Raw genomic sequence first — 16898 nt, forward strand, 5'->3', positions numbered from 1 at the left:
ACCTATTACATTTGTAGTGCACTACTTTTGATGGGCTCGAGGTACTAGGGTGCCATTTCGCTCAGACTAGTTGTCTCCAGTTTAGAGCCAGTCTTTGTCTCTCAGTTTAAGGTTTATATCTGTTGATGAGGCTGTCGATGAGGCTGTCGATGAGGCTGTCGATGAGGCTGTCGATGAGGACATTTGAGGTAAAGAAAAAGAAAGAAACATGATGAATCTGATTGGCTTTCTCTCCCACAGAGAAAGCAGCAGCAGCCAATGAGGAGGAGGTACAGAAGGCGGACATCTCATCAACGGGCCAATCCGTCATCGACAAGGAGGCTCTCGGACCAATGATGCTGGAGGTGAGTGAAAGCTGCTGCTACTGCTGGGTTGGGCTAGGTTGGGTTGGGCTAGGCTAGGCTAGGCTAGGCTGGGTTGGGCTAGGCTAGGCTGGGTTGGGCTAGGCTAGGCTAGGCTGGGTTGGGTTGGGCTAGGCTGGGCTAGGCTAGGCTAGGCTGGGTTAGGCTAGGCTGGGTTAGGCTAGGCTAGGCTGGGTTGGGCTAGGCTGGGTTGGGCTAGGCTAGGCTAGGTTGGGCTAGGCTATGCTGGGCTAGGCTGGGCTGGGCTAGGCTGGGTTGGGCTAGGCTTGGCTGGGCTAGGTTAGGCTAGGCTGGGTTGGGCTAGGCTGGGCTAGGCTGGGCTGGGCTAGGTTAGGCTAGGCTGGGCTAGGCTGGGTTGGGCTTGCTGGACTGGGCAGGGTTATATATATAGTTCATTCAAAACCAAGGTTGCTTTTACATGCTGACATGTGGGGGCATTTCCTGCCGACTGCCTATGTCTACGGAGCGAGCTAACAGAGTCCGTACTCAGAGAGAGAGCGTGGGTGTGAAACGCTGGTCTCCCTGTCTGTCCCTCCATCCACCGGCAGCCAACAGATGGGAAAGCAGGCAGGAGGGAGAGAGGGAAGGGCAGTGGAGAGGGAGAGAGGGAAGGGCAGTGGAGAGGGAGAGAGGGAAGGGCAGTGGAGAGGGAGAGAGGGAAGGGCAGTGGAGAGGGAGAGAGGGAAGGGCAGTGGAGAGGGAGGGAGCGAGGGAAGGGCAGTGGAGAGGGAGAGAGGGAAGGACAGTGGAGAGGGAGAGAGGGAAGGGCAGTGGAGAGGGAGGGAGGGAAGGGCAGTGGAGAGGGAGAGAGGGAAGGGCAGTGGAGAGGGAGAGAGGGAAGGACAGTGGAGAGGGAGGGAGCGAGGGAAGGGCAGTGGAGAGGGAGAGAGGGAAGGACAGTGGAGAGGGAGAGAGGGAAGGGCAGTGGAGAGGGAGAGAGGGAAGGGCAGTGGAGAGGGAGAGAGGGAAGGGCAGTGGAGAGGGAGGGAGGGAAGGGCAGTGGAGAGGGAGAGAGGGAAGGACAGTGGAGTGGGAGGCAGTAGAGAGGGGGAGAGAGGGAAAGTGGCTATATTTAGCAGAGTAGCATGTGGATTCAGTGACGGTGGACCTCCAGAGCTATAAATATTATCCTGACAGGAGACATCTCACAGTGAACAGAGGGAAGAGAGGGCTGAATGAACTGGCAGGCAGTGAGGCAGTGAGGCTGTGGGTGTTGCTTTGCCATTAGACGTCAGAGGCACTTCAGTAGCTGTGGGTATGGCGGTCTGTTGGCTGTGTGAGACAACGGGGTCGTTGCTCAGCACACTACAGCAGACCAGTGATTTACAACCAGATGAAATCAGAGCAGTGTAGAAACACCACAGCAGACCAGTGATTTACAACCAGATGAAATCAGAGTACACATTTCTGCTTCATTTGTCTGCAGAAAATGACCAGGAAGAGAGAGGACACACTAACTCAGCAGGGCAGTTGTCAGTCAAATAGTCAGCCTGTCAGTTAGCTAGCCAGTCTGCCTGTCAGTTAGCTAGCCAGTCAGTTAGCTAGCCAGTCTGCCTGTCAGTTAGCTAGCCAGTCAGTTAGCTAGCCAGTCTGCCTGTCAGTTAGCTAGCCAGTCAGTTAGCTAGCCAGTCTGCCTGTCAGTTAGCTAGCCAGTCTGCCTGTCAGTTAGCTAGCCAGTCTGCCTGTCAGTTAGCTAGCCAGTCAGCCTGTCAGTTAGGTAGCCAGTTAGCTAGCCAGTCAGCCTGTCAGTTAGCTAGCCAGTCTGCCTGTCAGTTAGCTAGCCAGTCTGCCTGTCAGTTAGCTAGCCTGTCAGTTAGCTAGCCTGTCAGCCTGTCAGTTAGCTAGCCAGTCTGCCTGTCAGTTAGCTAGCCAGTCTGCCTGTCAGTTAGCTAGCCAGTCTGCCTGTCAGTTAGCTAGCCAGTCTGCCTGTCAGTTAGCTAGCCAGTCTGCCTGTCAGTTAGCTAGCCAGTCTGCCTGTCAGTTAGCTAGCCAGTCTGCCTGTCAGTTAGCTAGCCAGTCAGCCTGTCAGTTAGCTAGCCAGTCAGCCTGTCAGTTAGGTAGCCTGCCAGTTAGCTAGCCAGTCAGCCTGTCAGTTAGCTAGCCAGTCAGTCTGTCAGTTAGCTAGCCAGTCTGCCTGTCAGTTAGCTAGCCAGTCTGCCTGTCAGTTAGCTAGCCAGTCTGCCTGTCAGTTAGCTAGCCAGTCAGCCTGTCAGTTAGCTAGCCAGTCAGCCTGTCAGTTAGCTAGCCAGTCAGCCTGTCAGTTAGCTAGCCTGTCAGTTAGCTTGCCAGTCTGCCTGTCAGTTAGCTAGCCAGTCTGCCTGTCAGTTAGCTAGCCAGTCTGCCTGTCAGTTAGCTAGCCAGTCTGCCTGTCAGTTAGCTAGCCAGTCAGCCTGTCAGTTAGCTAGCCAGTCAGCCTGTCAGTTAGGTAGCCTGTCAGTTAGCTAGCCAGTCTGCCTGTCAGTTAGCTAGCCAGTCTGCCTGTCAGTTAGCTAGCCTGTCAGTTAGCTAGCCTGTCAGTTAGCTAGCCTGTCAGTTAGCTAGCCTGTCAGTTAGCTAGCCAGTCAGTCTGTCAGTTAGCTAGCCAGTCTGCCTGTCAGTTAGCTAGCCAGTCTGCCTGTCAGTTAGCTAGCCAGTCAGCCTGTCAGTTAGCTAGCCAGTCGGCCTGTCAGTTAGCTAGCCAGTCGGCCTGTCAGTTAGCTAGCCAGTCGGCCTGTCAGTTAGCTAGCCAGTCAGCCTGTCAGTTAGCTAGCCTGTCAGTTAGCTAGCCAGTCAGCCTGTCAGTTAGCCTGTCAGTTAGCTAGCCAGTCTGCCTGTCAGTTAGCTAGCCAGTCTGCCTGTCAGTTAGCTAGCCAGTCTGCCTGTCAGTTAGCTAGCCAGTCTGCCTGTCAGTTAGCTAGCCAGTCTGCCTGTCAGTTAGCTAGCCAGTCTGCCTGTCAGTTAGCTAGCCAGTCTGCCTGTCAGTTAGCTAGCCAGTCAGCCTGTCAGTTAGCTAGCCAGTCAGCCTGTCAGTTAGCTAGCCTGTCAGCCTGTCAGTTAGCTAGCCAGTCGGCCTGTCAGTTAGCTAGCCAGTCTGCATGTAGCAGGTTCAATTGGATGTTTGTCCCAAATTTTAAAGCCCAGTTTACTGATTGGCTCCCAGACCTCACCTCTCTAAAGAGCTATTGGTAGGATTACACTGTCAAATATTTTGGTCCAAATTTTAATTGGGATGTTGATATTGAATAATTTCATTTTTATTGCGTACAATGCTCTGCGGGCTTTTTCTTTGAGTGCATTCACTGCCATATTAAAGTTTCCAGATGCAGATATGGTCAGACCAAGGTATGAGTCATTTTTAGTTTGTTCAATTATGGTGTTGTTCAGGGAGAATTTGTGTTTCTGACATCTGGGTTTTGTTCTGGAAAATCATGGTTTGTTATTTACCGCCAGGTCCCACCAATTATGGCAATATTGCTCTAGAATGGTAAGGTTCTGTTGAAGACCTTCTTTGGTTGGTGATAGAAGTACCAAATCATCAGCATATTGCAGGAAATCTGTCTCTCGGTCGGTCTGTCTCTCGGTCGGTCTGTCTCTCGGTCGGTCTGTCATTCGGTCGGTCTGTCTCTCGGTCGGTCTGTCTCTCGGTCGGTCTGTCTCTCTCTCGCTCTGTCTCTCTCTCGGTCTGTCTCTCTCTCGGTCTGTCTCTCTCTCGCTCTGTCTCTCTCTCGGTCTGTCCTCTCTCTCTATTGTGTGTATATATACTGAACAAAAATATAAGTGCAACAATTCTACTGATTTACATTTCGTATAAGGAAATCAGTCAATTGAAATAAATAAATAAATCTATGGATTTCACATGACTGGGCAGAGCCGCAGTCCTAGGTGGAACTGGGAGGGCATAGGCCCACCCACTGGGGAGCCAGGCCCAGCCAATCAGAATGAGTTTTTCCCCACGAAAGGGCTTTATTACAGACCGCAATACTCCTCAGTTTCATCGGCTGTCAAGGTGGCTGGTCTCAGACGATCCCACAGGGGAAGAATCTAGATGTGGAGGTCCTGGCGTGGTTACATGGCAACAGGTCTGGTGGACATCCCTGCAGTCAGCATGCCAATTACACACTCCCTCAAAACTTTAGACATCTGTGGCATTGTGTTGTGTGACAAATCTTCACATTTTAGTGGCCTTTTATTGTCCCTAGGACAAGGTTCACCTGGCTAAGGATCATTCTGTTTAATCAACTTCTTGATATGCCACACCTGTCAGGTGGATGGATTATCTTGGCAAAGAACAAATGCTCATGAACAAGGATGTAAACTAATTTGTGCACAAAATTTGAGAGAAATACATTTTGTTGGCGTGTGGAACATTTCTGGGATCTTTTTATGTAACCTTTATTTAACTAGGCTAGCCAGTTAAGAACAAATTCTTATTTACAATGACGGCCAAACCCTAACCTGGAAGACGCTGGGCCAATTGTGCGCCTCCCTATGGGACTCCCAATCACGGTCGGTTGTGTTACAGCCTGGAATCGAGCCAGGGTCTGTAGTGACGCCTCTAGCACTGAGATGCAGTACCTTAGACATGAAACATGGGACCAACGCTTTACAAGAGTGAGAAAAGCTGTCATCAAGGCAAAGGGTGGCTACTTTGAAGAATCTCATATAAAATTATATTTTGATTTGTTTAACACTTTTGCTTACTACATGATTCCATATGTGTTATTTCATAGTTTTGATGTCTTCACTATTATTCTACAATGTAGAAAATAGTAAAATTAAGGAAAAACCCTTGAATGAGTAGGTGTGTCCAAACATTTGACTGGCACTGTGTTTGTGTATGTATGCACATGGAATCATGTAGTAACCAAAAAAGTATTAAACAAATCAAGAATATATTTTATATTTGAGATTCTTCAAATAGCCACCCTTTGCCTTGATGACAGCTTTGCGCACACTTGGCATTCTCTCAACCAGCTTCATGAGGTAGTCACATGGAATGCAATGGCGCCGATGGAGATGGCCGCCGTTTTACGTTCCCATAACCAATTGTGCTATTGTTTGTTTTTTCGCATTATTTGTAACTTATTCTGTACATAATGTTTTTGCCACCATGACCGAATAGAGCTTCTTGATATCAGGGCAGCGATTACTCACCCTGGAGGAATTCTTCTTCTTCTTCAACGAGTCGGACGGGAAGGATTTACTCCAGACACCCGACAAGGCCCTCATCCCCTGTCATTCGCAGGAGGGAAAGATGGAGGTGTCGTGGACGACGGTCCCGGTGCCTTGTAAGGATCCATCGCCGAGATGGTAATCTACCTTTACCGTCGGTCCTTTTAGCCAACGTTCAATCAATCGATAATAAAATTGACAAACGCTGATCCTCAACACGGGGGCCCTCAGGGGTGCGTGCTCAGTCCCCTCCTGTACTACCTGTTCACTAATGACTGCACGGCCAGGCACGACTCCAACACCATTATTAAGTTTACCGATGACACAACAGTGGTAGGCCTGATCACCGACAACGATGAGACAGCCTATAGGGAGGAGGTCAGAGTCCTGGCCGTGTGGTGCCAGGACCGCAACCTCTCCCTCAACGTGATCAAGACAAAAGAGATGATTGTGGACTACAGGAAAAGGAGGACTGAGCACGCCCCCGTTCTCATTGACGGGGTCAAAGTGGAGCAGGTTGAGGGTTTCAAGTTCCTTGGTGTCCACACCACCAACAAACTAACATGGTCCAAACACACCAAGACAGTCGTGAAGAGGGCACAACAAAATCTATTCCCCCTCAGGAGACTGAAAAGATTTGGCATGGGTCCTCAGATCCTCAAAAGGTTCTACAGCTACACCGTCGAGAGCATCCTGACCGGTTGCATCACCGCCTGGTATGGCAACTGCTCGGCCTCCGACATCAAGGCACTACAGAGGGTAGTGTGAACGGCCCAGTACATCACTGGGGCCAAGCTTCCTGCCATCCAGGACCTCTACACCAGGCGGTGTCAGAGGAAGGCCCTAAAATTGTCAAAGCCTCCATCCACCCTAGACATAGACTGTTCCCTCTGCTATTGCACGGCAAGCGGTGCCGGAGCGCCAAGTCGAGGTCCATATGACTGCTTAACCCTTCTAACCCCAAGCCATAAGACTGCTTAACAGCTAATCAAAGGGCTACCCAGACACCTCGTTTATGCTGCTGCTACTCTGTTTATAACCTATGCATAGTCACTTTAACTCTACCTACATGTACGTATTACCACAATTATCTCGACTAACCGGATGCCCCCGCGCATTGACTCGTTACCGTAACACCCTGTATATAGCCTCCACATTGACTCTGTACCGGTACCCCCTGTATATAGCCTCCACATTGACTCTGTACCGGTACCCCCTGTATATAGCCTCCACAATGACTCTTTACCGTAACACCCTGTATATAGCCTCCACATTGACTCTGTACCGGTACCCCCCTGTATATAGCCTCCACATTGACTCTGTACCGGTACCCCCTGTATATAGCCTCCACATTGACTCTTTACCGGTACCCCCTGTATATAGCCTCCACATTGACTCTGTACCGGTACCCCCTGTATATAGCCTCCACATTGACTCTGTATCGTAACACCCTGTATATAGTCTCCACATTGACTCTGTACCGGTACCTCCTGTATATAGCCTCCACATTGACTCTGTACCGGTACCCCCTGTATATAGCCTCCACATTGACTCTGTACCGGTACCCCCCTGTATATAGCCTCCACATTGACTCTGTACCGGTACCCCCTGTATATAGCCTCCACACTGACTCTGTACCGGTACCCCCTGTATATAGCCTCCACATTGACTCTGTACCGGTACCCCCTGTATATAGCCTCCACATTGACTCTGTACCGGTACCCCCTGTATATAGCCTCCACACTGACTCTGTACTGGTACCCCCCTGTATATAGCCTCCACATTGACTCTGTACCGGTACCCCTGTATATAGCCTCCACACTGACTCTGTACCGGTACCCCCTGTATATAGCCTCCACATTGACTCTGTACCGGTACCCCCTGTATATAGCCTCCACATTGACTCTGTACCGGTACCCCCTGTATATAGCCTCCACATTGACTCTGTACTGGTACCCCCTGTATATAGCCTCCACATTGACTCTGTACCGGTACCCCCTGTATATAGCCTCCACATTGACTCTGTACCGTAACACCCTGTATATAGCCTCCACATTGACTCTGTACCGGTACCCCCTGTATATAGCCTCCACATTGACTCTGTACCGGTACCCCCTGTATATAGCCTCCACAATGACTCTGTACCGTAACACCCTGTATATAGCCTCCACATTGACTCTGTACCGGTACCCCCTGTATATAGCCTCCACATTGACTCTGTATCGTAACACCCTGTATATAGTCTCCACATTGACTCTGTACCGGTACCTCCTGTATATAGCCTCCACATTGACTCTGTACCGGTACCCCCTGTATATAGCCTCCACATTGACTCTGTACCGGTACCCCCTGTATATAGCCTCCACATTGACTCTGTACCGGTACCCCCTGTATATAGCCTCCACACTGACTCTGTACCGGTACCCCCTGTATATAGCCTCCACATTGACTCTGTACCGGTACCCCCTGTATATAGCCTCCACATTGACTCTGTACCGGTACCCCCTGTATATAGCCTCCACACTGACTCTGTACTGGTACCCCCTGTATATAGCCTCCACATTGACTCTGTACCGGTACCCCTGTATATAGCCTCCACACTGACTCTGTACCGGTACCCCCTGTATATAGCCTCCACATTGACTCTGTACCGGTACCCCCCTGTATATAGCCTCCACATTGACTCTGTACCGGTACCCCCTGTATATAGCCTCCACATTGACTCTGTACTGGTACCCCCTGTATATAGCCTCCACATTGACTCTGTACCGGTACCCCCTGTATATAGCCTCCACATTGACTCTGTATCGTAACACCCTGTATATAGCCTCCACATTGACTCTGTACCGGTACCCCCTGTATATAGCCTCCACATTGACTCTGTATCGTAACACCCTGTATATAGTCTCCACATTGACTCTGTACCGGTACCTCCTGTATATAGCCTCCACATTGACTCTGTACCGGTACCCCCTGTATATAGCCTCCACATTGACTCTGTACCGGTACCCCCTGTATATAGCCTCCACATTGACTCTGTACCGGTACCCCCTGTATATAGCCTCCACACTGACTCTGTACCGGTACCCCCTGTATATAGCCTCCACATTGACTCTGTTCTGGTACCCCCTGTATATAGCCTCCACATTGACTCTGTACCGGTACCCCCCTGTATATAGCCTCCACACTGACTCTGTACTGGTACCCCCTGTATATAGCCTCCACATTGACTCTGTACCGGTACCCCCCTGTATATAGCCTCCACACTGACTCTGTACCGGTACCCCCTGTATATAGCCTCCACATTGACTCTGTACCGGTACCCCCTGTATATAGCCTCCACATTGACTCTGTACCGGTACCCCCTGTATATAGCCTCCACATTGACTCTGTACTGGTACCCCCTGTATATAGCCTCCACATTGACTCTGTACCGGTACCCCCTGTATATAGCCTCCACATTGACTCTGTATCGTAACACCCTGTATATAGCCTCCACATTGACTCTGTACCGGTACCCCCTGTATATAGCCTCCACATTGACTCTGTACTGTAACACCCTGTATATAGCCTCCACATTGACTCTGTACCGGTAACCCCCTGTATATAGCCTACACATTGACTCTGTACTGTAACACCCTGTATATAGCCTCCACATTGACTCTGTACTGTAACACCCTGTATATAGCCTCCACATTGACTCTGTACCGGTAACCCCCTGTATATAGCCTACACATTGACTCTGTACCGTAACACCCTGTATATAGCCTCACTTATTATTTTACTGCTGCTCTTTAATTATTTGTAACTTTTTATTTTCTAATTTCTACTTAAGAAAAAAAATGTACTTCTTAAAGCATTGTTGGTTAAGGGCTTGTAAGTAAGCATTTCACTGTAAGGTCTACACCTGTTGTATTTGGCGCATTTGACAAATACAATTTGATTTGATTTCAATTAACAGGTGTGACTTGTTCATTTGTGGAATTTCTTTCTTTCCTTAATGCATTTGAGCCAATCAGTTGTGTTGTGACAATGTAGTGTGGGGTATACAGAAGATGTTATTATATTATTATATATATATTATATTATTATTATTATTAGGTAAAATACCAAGTCCATATTATGGCAAGAACAGCTCAAAGAAGAGAAACAACAGTCCATCAGTACTTTAAGACATGAAGGTCAGTCATTAAGGAACATTTCAAGAACTTTCTTCAATTGCAGTCGTAAAAACCATCAAGCTCTATGATGAAACTGGCTCTCATGAGGACCGCCACAGGAAAGGAAGACCCAGAGTTACCTCTGCTGCAGAGGATAAGTTCATTAGAGTTACCAGCCTCATGAGGACCGCCACAGGAAAGGAAGACCCAGAGTTACCTCTGCTGCAGAGGAAAAGTTCAGTAGAGTTACCAGCCTCAGAAATTGCAGCCCAAATAAATGCTTCAGAGTTCAAGTAACAGACACATCTCAACATCAACTGTTCAGAGGAGACTATCATTTGTTTTTCAACAGGACAATGACCCAACACACCTCCAGGCTGTGTAAGGGCTATTTGACCAAGAAGGAGAGTGATGGAGTGCTGCGTCAGATGACCTGGCCTCCACAATCACCCGACCTCAACCCAATTGAGATGGTTTGGGATGAATTGGACCGTAGAGTGAAGGAAAACAGCTAACAGGTGCTCAGCATATGTGGGAACTCCTTCAAGACTGTTGGAAAAGCATTCCAGGTGAAGTTGGTTGACGGCAAAGGGTGACTACTTTGAAGAATATAAAATATGTTTTGATTTGTTTAACAATTTTTTGGTTACTACATGATTCCATATGTGTTATTTCATAGTTTTGATGTCTTCACTATTATTCTACAATGTAGAAAATAGTAAAAATTAAGAAAATCCCTTGAATAAGTAGGTGTTCTAAAACTTTTGACCGGTGTGTGTGTGTGTGTGTGTGTGTGTGTGTGTGTGTGTGTGTGTGTCTGTGTGTGTGTGTGTGTGTGTGTGTATGTATGTGTGTGTGTGTGTGTGTGTGTGTGTGTGTGTGTATTTTTCAGCAAGAAAAAAGATAAGATACAACAGACCTACTTTTGAGGGTTTCCAAGTTCTTGTTAAATCCACTTCAATCAGTGTAGATGAAGAGGAGACAGGTTAAATATGGATTTTTAAGCCTCGAGACATCTGAGACATGGATTGTGTATGTGTGGCCATTCAGAGGGGTGAAGGGGCAAGACAATAGATTGAAGTGCCTTTGAACGGGGTATGGTGGTAGGTGCCAGTCGCACCGGTTTGTGACAAGAACTGCAATGCTGCTAGGTTTTTCACATTTTTCAACAGTTTCAAGTGACGAATGGTCCATCACACAAAGGACATCCAGCCAACTTGACACAACTGTGGGAAGCATTGGAGTCAACATGGGTTCAGCATCCCTCTGGAACGCTTTCGACACCTTGTAAAGTCCATTCCCCAACAAATCGAGGTGCTTCTGAGGGCAAAAGAGGGTGCAACTCAATAACAGGACGGTGTTCTTAATGTTTTGTACACTCGGTGTATAATATTTATGACAGTTACCATTTCCTACAGCTCACACATGGGTTCGACGTTATTCGCCTGGGTTCAGTTGGACGTTATTCGCCTGGGTTCAGTTGGACGTTATTCGCCTGGGTTCAGTTGGACGTTATTCGCCAGGGTTCAGTTGGACGTTATTCGACTGGGTTCAGTTGGACGTTATTCGCCTGGGTTCAGTTGGACGTTATTCGCCTGGGTTCAGTTGGACGTTATTCGACTGGGTTCAGTTGGACGTTATTCGCCTGGGTTCAGTTGGTCGTTATTAGCCTGGGTCCAGTTGGCTCATGAATATCAGATGGTTCATGAATGACATTACAGATGGCGATAGTAGCAGCTGTAACTCTGCCTGGTAGCTGCAGAGACGGGTAGAGGTAGATTGCTTCCCAAATGGCACTCTATTGTCTATGGACCTTGGTCAAAATTAGGGCACTGAATGGGGAATAGGGAGCCATTTGGGATGAATTTGTAGCCTTCTCATCTACATTATTCATTCATAGAAACACAGTGAAGTGTCATCTTTATTCAGACAGTTACGTGCTGAAAGGGCTGTTTGTTTATTCAGACAGACAGTTACGTGCTGAAAGGGCTGCAGGTAGATTCAGAGCAGGATGGTAGCATCCCAGCTGTAATGGCTGCCTAAGGTACGTCCACCACTCATTAACTCTGGGGCGTGAAGACGTATGCAGTCAATACAAATTCTACATCTGGACTTTGAACATGTTGTTTAGATCTGTATGAGAAAAAATCATCATTCAGTCCCATTTTAGATTTACATTTTAAGGCAGCAAAGTGTAAAGGGGTGTGTTGACTTCCACTAGGCACTGTACGTCAGAACATTAACACATGACATACGTTTTCATGTATGGAAACATCTGACAAACGTTGATGTTGGAGTGAGCTATCCACTTCAGACAGGGACAGGACCGGAGACAGGACAGGACCGGGAGACGGAACCGGGAGACGGGACCGGGAGACGGGACCGGGAGACGGGACCGGAGACGGGACCGGAGACGGAACCGGGAGACGGAACCGGGAGACGGGACCGGAGACGGAACCGGAGACGGAACCGGAGACGGAACCGGAGACGGAACCGGGAGACGGAACCGGGAGACGGGACCGGAGACGGAACCGGGAGACGGGACCGGAGACAGAACCGGGAGACGGAACCGGGAGACGGGACCGGAGACAGAACCGGGAGACGGGACCGGAGACAGAACCGGGAGACGGGACCGGAGACGGGACCGGAGACGGGACCGGAGACGGGACCGGAGACGGGACCGGAGACGGGACCGGAGACAGAACCCGGAGACAGAACCGGAGACGTGAGACAGAACCCGGAGACGGGACCCGGAGACGGAACCGGAGACGGGACCCGGAGACGGAACCGGAGACGGGACCCGGAGACAGAACCGGAGACGTGAGACAGAACCCGGAGACGGGACCCGGAGACGGAACCGGAGACGGGACCCGGAGACGGAACCGAGACGTGAGACAGAACCCGGAGACGGGACCCGGAGACGGAACCGGAGACGTGAGACAGAACCCGGAGACGGGACCCGGAGACGGAACCGGAGACGGGACCCGGAGACGGGACCCGGAGACGGAACCGGAGAGCCTTTCTCTGTGATGATAATGACATTGTTCATAGGGGATAGATGAGCTATATTGTATGAAGCAGGGCATGGACTGTGGCTGTTACTGGATGCTTAGTTAGTTTCACACCATTGTCTTTCTCTCTGTCTCTCTCTCCAACTCTCTTTCTCTATCCCTCTCTCTCCCTCACTCTCTCTCTCTCCAACGCTCTCGTTGTCTCTCTCTCTCTCGCCGTCTCTCTCTCTCGCTGTTTCTCTCTCTATCCCTCTCTCTCTCTCCAACTCTCTCGCTGTTTCTCTCTCCAACTCTCTCGCTGTCTCTCTCTCTCTCGCTGTTTCTATCCCTCTCTCTCTCTCTCTCTCTCTCCGTGTCTCTGTCTCTCTCCCCTCCCTCCCCCTCTGCCACCATTGTCACACAGGACAGTCCATTAACTCTCAGGCCTTGGTAACAAAGCTATCGTTAATCTGCCTTCCCAGCCCTGTTGCTTTCTATGAACCCAACAATTAGCAGGTCATTTGTGTTGGTTTATTAGCGTTATTGCTTTGTACATTGGTACATTTCCTGTGACGTTCCGTTGTTCATCTAGCGAGATCAGAGGCTATTTCTTAGAGTTATCCATTGCGTCGACGTCTGTGTCTGAAATGGCACCCTTTCCCCTGTGTAGTGCACTACTTTTCACCAAAGCCTATGGGCCCTGCTCAAATGTAGTTCACTTTAAAGGGAATATGGTGCCATTTGAGGTACAGACGATGTGTTTTTAGTTTAAATACTCTGCTGAATCCGGACACCAAACCTCTCCCTCTCCTTTAGTCTCTACTCAAACCTCTCCTTTAGTCTCAACTCAAACCTCTCCTTTAGTCTCAACTCAAACCTCTCCTTTAGTCTCTACTCAAACCTCTCCTTTAGTCTCAACTCAAACCTCTTCCTCTCCTTTAGTCTCTACTCAAACCACTCCTTTAGTCTCTCTACTCAAACCTCTCCTTTAGTCTCTACTCAAACCTCTCCTTTAATCTCTACTCAAACCTCTCCTTTAGTCTCAACTCAAACCTCTTCCTCTCCTTTAGTCTCTACTCAAACCTCTCCTTTAGTCTCTACTCAAACCTCTCCCTCTCCTTTAGTCTCTCTACTCAAACCACTCCTTTAGTCTCTACTCAAACCTCTCCTTTAATCTCTACTCAAACCTCTCCTTTAGTCTCTACTCAAACCTCTCCTTTAGTCTCTCTACTCAAACCTCTCCTTTAGTCTCTACTCAAACCTCTCCTTTAGTCTCTACTCAAACCTCTCCTTTAGTCTCTACTCAAACCTCTCCTTTAGTCTCTCTACTCAAACCTCTCCTTTAGTCTCTCTACTCAAACCTCTCCTTTAGTCTCTACTCAAACCTCTCCTTTAGTCTCTACTCAAACCTCTCCTTTAGTCTCTACTCAAACCTCTCCCTCTCCTTTAGTCTCTACTCAAACCTCTTCTTTAGTCTCTCTACTCAAACCTCTCTCTCTCCCTTAGTCTCTACTCAAACCTCTTCTTTAGTCTCTACTCAAACCTCTCCCTCTCCCTTAGTCTCTCTACTCAAACCTCTCCTTTAGTCTCTACTCAAACCTCTCCTTTAGTCTCTACTCAAACCTCTCCTTTAGTCTCTACTCAAACCTCTCCTTTAGTCTCTACTCAAACCTCTCCTTTAGTCTCTACTCAAACCTCTCCTTTAATCTCTACTCAAACCTCTCCTTTAGTCTCTACTCAAACCTCTCCTTTAGTCTCTACTCAAACCTCTCCTTTAGTCTCTCTACTCAAACCTCTCCTTTAGTCTCTACTCAAACCTCTCCTTTAGTCTCTCTACTCAAACTCTCCTTTAGTCTCTACTCAAACCTCTCCTTTAGTCTCTACTCAAACCTCTCCTTTAGTCTCTACTCAAACCTCTCCTTTAATCTCTACTCAAACCTCTCCTTTAGTCTCAACTCAAACCTCTTCCTCTCCTTTAGTCTCAACTCAAACCACTCCTTTAGTCTCTCTACTCAAACCTCTCCCTCTCCTTTAGTCTCTACTCAAACCTCTCCTTTAGTCTCTACTCAAACCTCTCCCTCTCCTTTAGTCTCTCTACTCAAACCTCTCCCTCTCCCTTGGTCTCGTGTAGATATTTTCAAAAACTAGAAAGTTGAAGAAAACAATCAATGTCAACAGTAAAAGGTGTATTGTTTGTCTTCCCCCTCCAGGCCCTGGACGGGTTCTTCTTCGTGCTGAATATGGAGGGGAACATAGTGTTTGTGTCTGAGAACGTGACCCAGTACCTGCTGTATAACCAGGAGGAGCTGATGAACACCAGCGTCTACAGCGTCCTGCACGTAGGAGACCACGCTGAGTTCATCAAGAACCTGCTGCCCAAGAGCCTGGGTGAGTCTACAGTACAGGTTACCTAAGGCTGGGTGAGTCTACAGTACAGTACACCTAGGGCTGGGTCAGTCTACAGGTTACCTAGGGCTGGGTCAGTCTACAGTATACCTAGGGCTGGGTGAGTCTACAGTACAGTGTACCTAGGGCTGGGTCAGTCTACAGTGTACCTAGGGCTGGGTCAGTCTACAGTGTACCTAGGGCTGGGTCAGTCTACAGTACAGTGTACCTAGGGCTGGGTCAGTCTACAGTGTACCTAGGGCTGGGTCAGTCTACAGTACAGTGTACCTAGGGCTGGGTCAGTCTACAGGTTACCTAGGGCTGGGTCAGTCTACAGTACAGTACACCTAGGGCTGGGTCGGTCTACAGGTTACCTAGGGCTGGGTCAGTCTACAGTACAGTGTACCTAGGGCTGGGTCAGTCTACAGTACAGTGTACCTAGGGCTGGGTCAGTCTACAGTACAGTACACCTAGGGCTGGGTCGGTCTACAGTGTACCTAGGGCTGGGTCAGTCTACAGTGTACCTAGGGCTGGGTCAGTCTACAGTACAGTGTACCTAGGGCTGGGTCAGTCTACAGGTTACCTAGGGCTGGGTCAGTCTACAGGTTACCTAGGGCTGGGTCAGTCTACAGTACAGTGTACCTAGGGCTGGGTGAGTCTACAGTACAGTGTACCTAGGGCTGGGTCAGTCTACAGTACAGTGTACCTAGGGCTGGGTCAGTCTACAGGTTACCTAGGGCTGGGTCGGTCTACAGTACAGTGTACCTAGGGCTGGGTCAGTCTACAGTACAGTGTACCTAGGGCTGGGTCAGTCTACAGTGTACCTAGGGCTGGGTCAGTCTACAGGTTATCTAGGGCTGGGTCGGTCTACAGTACAGTGTACCTAGGGCTGGGTCAGTCTACAGGTTACCTAGGGCTGGGTCGGTCTACAGTACAGTGTACCTAGGGCTGGGTCAGTCTACAGGTTACCTAGGGCTGGGTCAGTCTACAGTACAGTATACCTAGGGCTGGGTCGGTCTACAGTACAGTGTACCTAGGGCTGGGTCAGTCTACAGTATACCTAGGGCTGGGTCAGTCTACAGTACAGTGTACCTAGGGCTGGGTCAGTCTACAGGTTACCTAGGGCTGGGTCAGTCTACAGTGTACCTAGGGCTGGGTCAGTCTACAGTACAGTGTACCTAGGGCTGGGTCAGTCTACGGTATACCTAGGGCTGGGTCAGTCTACAGTGTACCTAGGGCTGGGTCAGTCTACAGTGTACCTAGGGCTGGGTCAGTCTACAGTACACCTAGGGCTGGGTCAGTCTACAGTACACCTAGGGCTGGGTGAGTCTACAGTACAGTGTACCTAGGGCTGGGTCAGTCTACAGTACAGTGTACCTAGGGCTGGGTCAGTCTACAGTACAGTATACCTAGGGCTGGGTCAGTCTACAGGTTACCTAGGGCTGGGTCAGTCTACAGTACAGTGTACTTAGGGCTGGGTCAGTCTACAGTACAGTGTACCTAGGGCTGGGTCAGTCTACAGTGTACCTAGGGCTGGGTCAGTCTACAGTACAGTGTACCTAGGGCTGGGTCAATCTACAGTACAGTGTACCTAGGGCTGGGTCAGTCTACAGTACAGTGTCCCTAGGGCTGGGTCAGTCTACAGTACAGTATACCTAGGGCTGGATCAGTCTACAGTACAGTGTACCTAGGGCTGGGTCAGTCTACAGTACAGTGTACCTAGGGCTGGGTCAGTCTACAGTATACCTAGGGCTGGGTCAGTCTACAGTACAGTGTACCTAGGGCTGGGTCAGTCTACAGTATACCTAGGGCTGGGTGAGTCTACAGTACAGTGTACCTAGGGCTGTGTC

The 16898-nt window shown here is 49.2% G+C and overlaps 1 protein-coding gene across 1 annotated transcript in view; it reads left to right on the forward strand.

Moving 5' to 3' along the window:
- Positions 1-227: 227 nt before the first annotated feature.
- Positions 228-16898, forward strand: part of LOC123733124 (nuclear receptor coactivator 2-like) — a gene marked incomplete at its 3' end in the record, with an annotated part of 33150 nt that continues 16479 nt past the window's right edge. Inside the window, 2 exon segments of the mRNA XM_045712488.1 lie at positions 228-344; positions 14874-15051. Of these exon segments, the coding sequence (XP_045568444.1) occupies positions 333-344; positions 14874-15051 (190 nt within the window).

Source organism: Salmo salar, unplaced genomic scaffold (genome assembly GCF_905237065.1).
Source record: "Salmo salar unplaced genomic scaffold, Ssal_v3.1, whole genome shotgun sequence".
Lineage (NCBI taxonomy): Eukaryota > Metazoa > Chordata > Actinopteri > Salmoniformes > Salmonidae > Salmo > Salmo salar.